The 8,292-nt window shown below is 57.2% G+C and overlaps 1 protein-coding gene across 1 annotated transcript; it reads left to right on the top strand.

Moving 5' to 3' along the window:
* The first annotated feature begins 461 nt into the window (after window positions 1-461).
* Window positions 462-1,856, top strand: LOC139053729 (uncharacterized). The gene has a single exon (XM_070530528.1). It carries the CDS (start codon window positions 462-464, stop codon window positions 1,854-1,856), a length of 1,395 nt encoding a protein of 464 aa, XP_070386629.1.
* Window positions 1,857-8,292: the final 6,436 nt, after the last annotated feature.

Raw genomic sequence — 8,292 nt, 5'->3', positions numbered from 1 at the left:
TCATTTATTTATTTTTTTTTTTCTCTTGGCGCGTCGAGCAAAAGAAGAAGTGAGGCGGGTTGAACATCAGCAGTCAGAGGTGCCAAAGAGAAACAACATGAGAAAAAAAAAAAAAAAAAGTAAGCTCCGCGATTGTGTTACGAAGCCACTTGTCTCGAACTCAGTGCGTGGCCTAAGAAGGGCTCAGTGCAGCCACCCGCGACTCACTCGCGAAGAGAGGCCGCGCTGCCCGTGAGCCAATCGGCGCGCGTTTCGCCTCCTCGCCCTCTTTTTTGCGGCGCGGCTTCCTCGCTCGGTCGCGGTAGGCCATCCTCATCCACCCCCGGAGTGTTCGCCGGCAAACCGGCTGCGTGCTTGTGGATGGAGTGCCCCTGCCCTGGCGCCTGACAGTGCGGTATCTGGGGCTCACGATCGACAGCCGCCTCTCGTGGCTCGCCGCCGTGAGCCGGCTACGAGCGGAGATGCGCCGAGTGGAGAGTGCGGTGCGCGCCCTTCTCGCCCGCGGAGACGGCTGCTCCGCGTCGTTTGCGGCGGCGATCTACTCAGCGGTGGCGCTGCCCAAAGTGTTGTATGCTCTGCCCCTCTGCCGTGTCAGTGCCCGGCTGTGGAAACTCATTGACGGTGACCATCGTCGAGTGCTGCGAATGTGCCATGGTCTCCCTCGTTCGTCGCGGGTTGCGGAGACGCTCGCCGAAACTGGTGCGTGGCCCGTCTCCCTGACGGCTGACCTACGTGCTCTCGGCCACATCGAGCGCCTCTCCCGTGCCCCAGACGCCGGCCCGATCCTGTCCCTACTCCGTTCCCTACGCCTGTCTCGTGTGGGAAAAGTGTGCGAGCTGTTTGACAGCCTCGTGGTTGACACTCCGCCCGTACCGCCGTCCTGGCCACCGCCTCATCAGCGCGCACCACTTCACGTGCGTCTCGACCTCCCGGGCGTCCGCTACAAACATCGCACGCCTCTCTGCGCTGTACAGCAGGAGGCTGCTGCCATGATCGTGGACGACCTGGGAGGGAGGACGCATCTGTATGCCGATGGCTCCGTCCTTGTCGACGGCTCGGCGGCTGCCGCCTGTGTTGCCCCGGACCTTGGCGTCTCTAGGCAGTGCCGGCTTTCCTACCGTGCCTCCTCCACCACGGCGGAGCTCGCAGGATTGCACCTTGCTGCGGACATCCTCGAGGAGTCGCCGCACATCACCAGCGCAGCGATTCTCTGCGACTCGAGGGCCGCTCTGCAGCAGCTGCTACTAGACGAGCGCGGGCCGCCCCTTGCACAGCGCCTCGCCTGCCGTCTGCACGCACTTCAGCCGAGCTGCGACCTACGCCTGCAGTGGATACCATCGCACGTCGGCGTCGCGGGGAACGAGACGGCGGACCAGCTGGCCAGACGCGCACACAACCCATCCACCGCGCTCACACCTCGGGTGAGCTCACTCGACACAGCGCGCCTTCTCTTCCGACGCGAGCTGGTGCTTCGCCATCCCGACAACCGCGTTGCTGAGGGGCGCCCGCCGCGCCATCTCCCGCAGACCGGCTTCACTAGGCGTGAGCGCGCCTTCCTCCTCGCCCTCCGGACCGGTTCTGTGTGGCCCGCCGAGCGGCGGCATCGGCTGCGCGGAGCCCCCTCTCCCCTCTGCGGCGACTGCGGCGCGACCGAGACACTTCAGCATCTGATATGTGAGTGTCCGAACTTTTCGCTTGCGCGCGCTCATCTCGCCCGTGTTTACCGTGGGCACGGACTGACGTGCGACACTGTGAACGCTGTTCTGCACCCCTCGGGCTGCTCCTCGCGACATAGGACGCTGTTACGCGCCCTCCTGACTTTCGCCGAGGCCGTCGGCCTCGCCGACCGCCTCTAACACCTCCGTACTTTCTCGGCGTGTTGCTGCTGCTTCGATGCTCTTTATCTTCCTCTTTCCTTCCCCACTCCCCTTGTGCAGTGCGGTTGAGGTGTCCTCTGCTGAGAGACAGTTACTGCGCTGCACTTCAACCCCATTCTTCCTTCCCCAACCAAGAATCTCCTTCTCTCTCGGTCGCGGCGCAGGGACTCGGCATTCGCTCTCCTGACTCGCTTCGAAGCAGCAGCAACAGCCGAGATGTCTGGACGTGGCAAGGGCGGCAAGGGGCTCGGCAAGGGTGGCGCGAAGCGTCATCGTAAGGTGTTGCGTGACAACATCCAAGGCATCACCAAGCCTGCCATCCGTCGCCTCGCTCGCCGTGGTGGTGTCAAGCGTATCTCTGGCCTGATCTACGAGGAGACACGCGGTGTGCTCAAGGTGTTCCTCGAGAACGTGATCCGGGACGCCGTCACCTACACTGAGCACGCCAAGCGCAAGACCGTGACCGCCATGGACGTGGTGTATGCCCTCAAGCGTCAGGGCCGCACCCTCTACGGTTTCGGAGGCTAAGCAGCACGCGTGCGCGCCGTCGTCTGCAAGCAGCGCATCAGCTCCTCTGAAGAACCCAACAGCCCTCTTCAGGGCTACCCACCTGGTGCTTCGGCAGTGACGCGCAGGATTTGCGATCTCCTGCTCCGTTAGCCCTCTTTTGCATGCCATTATCTCGCATTCGGCCGCACGAGACGCGCGGTGAACTTGGGTCAGGTGAGCGAGCGCAACCGCATGTATTTGCAAGGCGTGGTAGCATTGCTTTTCGCCCTCGCAAGGCGAGCTTTGCTCGATTGCATTTGCGCTCGCCACTGTGTGCTGTGTTGCTCCCATTTCAGTCGCCGTCAGTCTGTCCGAGTTGCGACGTGGCGGTCGTTCGTGCAGCTCAGTTGTCGCCTTTGGTTGGACCCTGGTAGAGGCAACCAGAGTGGAATGATGATTAAAAGCAAGAGGTAATCATAAGCTCGTCGATGCGCATTTTGTCGCTTTGAAGTGGCTCGCTTCCTCTACTCCCTTGGAGAAGAGTACGAGCCGCGCGGCAGCGGGCGCATTTCAGTTAGGTAAGTTTTATATTTGACAAAGATAGCTCATGTGGGTACGCAACAAAGCAAAGCACGAGGAAAATATTGCCGGGCACGGGCCAGTGTGTAACAGCTGAAAGCGAGTTTTCTACAGGCAGCGTTTATTTGTTCTTTCCAGTGCAAGCGTTAAATGATTGAGCCTACTGTGTCTTAGCTCAATTCGCATGGCTTCGTTGGTTTGCGTGTGTGCGTCGGAGAAAGAATAACGAGCCAGTCCTCTTGCCCTACGAGCTGAGCGCCCGTCGTGTCCCTCGTCTAGCCTGCGGTTGTTGCAAGCCACCACCGTGCGATTCACAATTGTGTAACTCTTTTGAGCGACGCAAATGAATGCTAAGGTGAGATTAGCTAGTTAACTTTCGCTAGAACCGAGCTCACTGCGTTGTATTCAAACGGACGAGGGTGCGCGCGGTGGACACCGAGGCGCGTGCTGTTTTCATTGATGCTGTTGTTTGTGATACTTGTGTACAGGGTCACAGTGGGATTTCTTATTAGCGCGCTATAGGTGATAAGCAGTTGGTTCGATGCCTACGTGGCTCTTCTTGCAAGCCAATGCACTCCTTAGTTGACCAGAACAAGCGGAAAATAAAATAGAGGAGCAGAGCGGCGAAGTGTGCTTACTGAGACAGAAATATGCTTGCACAGTGCAGACTCACTTTCTCTCGTTATTTCTATACGACTGGCTCTTTCGTCATGCGTGCGTGTAGGTGATGCTGGGCGACCCTTGTTCGCGCCATATACTTAGATCGGTCAGGAAGCGGGCGCTGGACATGCGCTGTATTTAAAGAAAACAAAACTTTTTCGAGCGACGTATCCGTGCATGCCACACGCCGCGCGAGCTGGGGAAAAAGAGAGAGAGGGATGGGCGATTTGAGCGGTGCATCACGTATTTGTCGAACTCTTCGCCGCCAGAGGGAGCCGCCTGTCCTACATACGAACATTTGTCCTTGTGGCAGCTTATGTCCGGCGTATTACGCGCTGTAAGGCGGTTGCGTAATGGCATGGACGCGCCAAAGTGCACAAGACTACCTCTTGCCGCTGCATCCCTGGAATTTCGTGTATGTGCAAGCTGCTGTACAGAAAGATTCCGAATTCGAACCGGCTCCCTCACTCGTGGCACATGTATTGGCACGCGAAGGTAAGAGAAACTGACACACGCCGGCCGTCGTCATTGCACGGATTTCGCATTCGTGTTGCGCTTAATGAAAGCCAAGCTCGCGCCTATTATTTTACATTTGTCCCACGAAGCCGCCGGGAAATAGCAACGTGAGGTGATGGCCAAACAAGTCAACAAATGGGGAAGGAACAGTCAGAGAAAATGTACGGGCCCCTTGCTTTGAAGAAGCGTGGCACCATTGGTTTATTTCTTTTCGCTTGTCTATGTTTGGATTACTACTGCGAAGTCACTGGCATGTGCGTGCAAAGGGCATAGCCGAGGACCAAGCAAGGCGTACACAGTGATGTGTACGCCTCTCATGACAACAACGGGTTGTCATGAGAGAACTACTGCAGCCATGTAAACAAGGTTCTTGTTGCATGTGAGAAAGAAATGTCTGGTGGTGCTGTGACGTTCCTTTTTTCTTTTTTTTTTTCCTTCCATAATGCTCGAGTACTGGCAGGTTAAGAGGTACAAAGTTTCATATCTCAACAATACAAAGCGGTACCGCGATCGTGTGAGCTGCACACAACTACTCACGGAAGTTTTGTCTAAAAATTTTTATCCCACCGAAAACGCCTGTAACGTCTACGAAGGTATTGTAAAAGCCATACTCACACATGACTGGTATATCTCATCGAGGCGTGTAAATTGTGTTCCCTTTATACATATCGCCTTGTGCAATTAACAGAATTTCCAAATCCAGTTCCATCGCTGTGTGACGGAGCCTTCAAGCGCACAGTGGAACTGTTTTTTCTCTCTTCCATTTCACAGTTTTCCACACTCACTGAGAAAATAAAAAAAAAAGAATATTAAGAAAGAGGCAGAGCTCGGCATCAGTTGAAAATTGCACTGTTGCAGGCGCGGCCTTTGAACATCTTCGTTTACACGCAATTAGGCGCACCAAATTCGGTGCATTAGTTGGCGAGGAAATACATTTCTCCCGGCGGCTGCCGAGCTGGAGCTTCGCTATAAGATGACAACAACGCCGTCGATCCTGTGGCGAAGTTGCGTGCGTGAATGAAATCGAAAAAGCTAGCTGACGAAATGTAGGCACTGTATAGAGCAAAGTGTTGCGTTTCATGAGTGTTTGTCAAAACATGGGTGTCCCTTGCAAGTGCGAAAACTGTGTGCCGAATGCGTGGCACGGGGAAGCCGCGCTTGGGATCGCGCCTGCGAAGCGTTGGTTGATGCTACCTTGACATATTGTTTAAGGACCCTTCATACACACGGAAGTACCGCTTGCCTGTCCATAGTTTTGAGGCCCCAATTAGTTGCCCATGTCTCCTAACGCGCGTTCAACACCTGTCAATATTGTATTCCAAATTCGCTCTTAGAGCGGAAGTACATCGTTTTCCCTGCAACTCTCAAGTGGTGCTGGTAGTCCGTACGTGAGTTTGTCGTTAATCTTGCGAGGCGCATGCGTTCTTCTATGCGTGGACGGCAAAGTGCGGTACTGGCATGTCTGCACATGCGAGACGGTTTGCCTCCGAGTGCGGCCAAAACACGACGTTGTTGCCCCTCGAGAAGGCACCGTGGCGCGCACTTGTAGTTCGTGAAACGAGCATCAGCATGATCAAATCAAGGCAGTGGACAAGCAGTAATGTACCCTAAACCTGCCACCCATCTCCGTCGCGCGGAGATCGCGATAACAGCTCCGATGGCGTTGGGCGTGGAGCGCTAACCACTGTCGAGATCAGTGGTGTGGTCTCACACTCGGCACTGGCAATTCGCGACGCGCGGCGGTATAAGCGAGATTGTGGTGTTGGCTGAAACGGAAGAGAACAGCGCGGCATGCTGTCGTGTTTAAACTCAATTAAACCGCCTGCGAATGTGCTTTCCTTAGCCGCGAACAGGGCGGCCGCGCGAAAACGTGCCTCCTCCAGCATCCTGGCGAACGGCGGCGGCGTGCGCACCGCCCGAGACGGCTGCGCTGGCGCTGGCCAATCGGCGGGTGACTTGGAGAGGAGAAGAGTAGTGCGGCGAAGCACGACGCGCGCGGCGCAGGGGTCATTTTCACTCCGGCAGTCGACGACTTCGGACGCTCGCTCCGTTCGCCATGGCCAGGACCAAGCAAACCGCCCGTAAGAGCACCGGTGGGAAGGCTCCGCGTAAGCAGCTTGCTACCAAGGCTGCTCGCAAGAGTGCACCTGCCACAGGAGGGGTTAAGAAACCGCATCGCTACAGGCCTGGGACCGTGGCCCTTCGTGAAATTCGCCGCTACCAGAAGTCGACCGAACTTCTCATCCGCAAGCTGCCGTTCCAGCGCTTGGTGAGGGAAATCGCTCAGGATTTCAAGACCGACCTCCGATTCCAGAGTTCGGCTGTGATGGCCCTTCAGGAGGCCAGCGAGGCCTACCTGGTCGGTCTCTTCGAGGACACCAACCTGTGCGCCATCCACGCCAAGCGCGTTACCATCATGCCGAAGGACATCCAGCTGGCCCGGCGCATCCGTGGCGAGCGCGCCTAAGTTCGGCCGCTGTCTGCGCCGCAGCCTCGGTCGGTCAGGCAAGCAACACAAAACGGTCCTTCTCAGGACCACCTACATGTTTGCTTCGGCCACGGGAGCACGCGAGACCACGTACTCCAACCGTACCCTCTCGGTCTGTCTGTTCTGTTGTTGTTTTTTTATTATTAATATTTGTGCGTGTGTGTCTGTGGTGGGCTGCCGGTGCGAGGTGTTGCCTCGTTTGGTATGCATATGGTAAGTATTGCGCGCGCTCGAGCACGAACAAGAAGAGAGAGGAAAATAAAAAAAAGAAACAAAATGCGCGTTCGTTGCGAAACGGTTCGCGCATTCATGCGAAGAAGCCGCGCCCCAAAACGAAATTAACGCGGCCGATGTTGCGTGCAAGCTTTCGTGTATTGGAATGCCATGCGTGCGTTTGTTCACGTTCCTCATGCATACCTGCCTGGCTCATAAGTAAGTGCATGCTGGTTGCGGATATGGCCCATTTGTTGTTTGTTTTTAAGGGCCCATATCACAGTCCACTACGCGAATTGCAGTGAGGCTCGTGCCTGTGCGCCCCCGGACACCCTGAAGCTCGCTTTCTATCTACATTCGTGCACTGACATGCCAGCTAGCTAGCAGCAGCAGCAGCGTCAGTTCAAGAGTGGGCACGGTTGCGATAATTCAAACAGAGGGAAACGGGCGCAGAGAACGGGATTGCCAAGCAAAACCCTGCCGTCACACGCATTTCGGTGGTCCTGACAAGGACCGTTGGGTTGTGCGACGAGCGCGACTGTAGTCCGGCGGCTGGGAGCTCGCTTACGCCTTCTTCTCGGTCTTCTTTGGGAGAAGCACAGCTTGGATGTTGGGCAAGACGCCGCCCTGCGCGATCGTCACGCCGGAGAGCAGCTTGTTCAGCTCCTCGTCGTTGCGGATGGCGAGCTGCAGGTGGCGGGGGATGATCCTGGTCTTCTTGTTGTCACGAGCCGCGTTGCCAGCGAGCTCGAGCACTTCGGCAGCCAGGTACTCGAGGACGGCCGCGAGGTAGACGGGAGCGCCCGCTCCGACGCGCTCGGCGTAGTTTCCCTTGCGCAGGAGACGGTGGATACGGCCCACGGGGAACTGGAGACCCGCGCGGCTGGAACGCGTCTTGCTCTTGCCCTTCGCCTTGCCGCCTTTGCCGCGTCCGGACATGCTGGTGCTGTTGCTGAGACTGAGGACGAAACAACGACTTGCACAGTCGCGATCGGTGAGCGATTTGAGCCGTGCTCGTAGCGCCTTCGCCGCTCTCGCCGCCGCCGGTCCCAAAGGAAAGCGCGAGCGAGCACGAGGGAGAGGGAGAGAAGCCGCGCGGACCAATGGCGAGCGCGGCAATGCGAGGTCCCGTCAACACCACCCTCCCGCCATAAAAGCGCGGCGCACGCGACCGGTCGCGCGTATTCCGATCTCGTTTGTTCGGCTACTGACACTGCCGCGATGCCTCCCCAGCCCAGCGGTAAGGCCGTGAAGAAGGCCGGCAAGGCGCAGAAGAACGTGCGCGCCACCGACAAGAAGAAGAAGAAGCGCCGCAGGAAGGAGAGCTTCTCCATCTATATCTACAAGGTGCTGAAGCAGGTGCACCCGGACACTGGAGTCTCCAGCAAGGCCATGTCTATCATGAACAGCTTCGTGAACGACATCTTCGAGCGTATCGCCGCGGAGTCGTCCCGTCTGGCTCACTACAAC

The sequence above is a fragment of the Dermacentor albipictus genome, unplaced genomic scaffold (genome assembly GCF_038994185.2).
Source record: "Dermacentor albipictus isolate Rhodes 1998 colony unplaced genomic scaffold, USDA_Dalb.pri_finalv2 scaffold_174, whole genome shotgun sequence".
NCBI lineage: Eukaryota > Metazoa > Arthropoda > Arachnida > Ixodida > Ixodidae > Dermacentor > Dermacentor albipictus.
The sequence above is the reverse complement of the archived record's forward strand: the minus strand, read 5'-3'. Positions and strand labels throughout refer to the sequence as shown.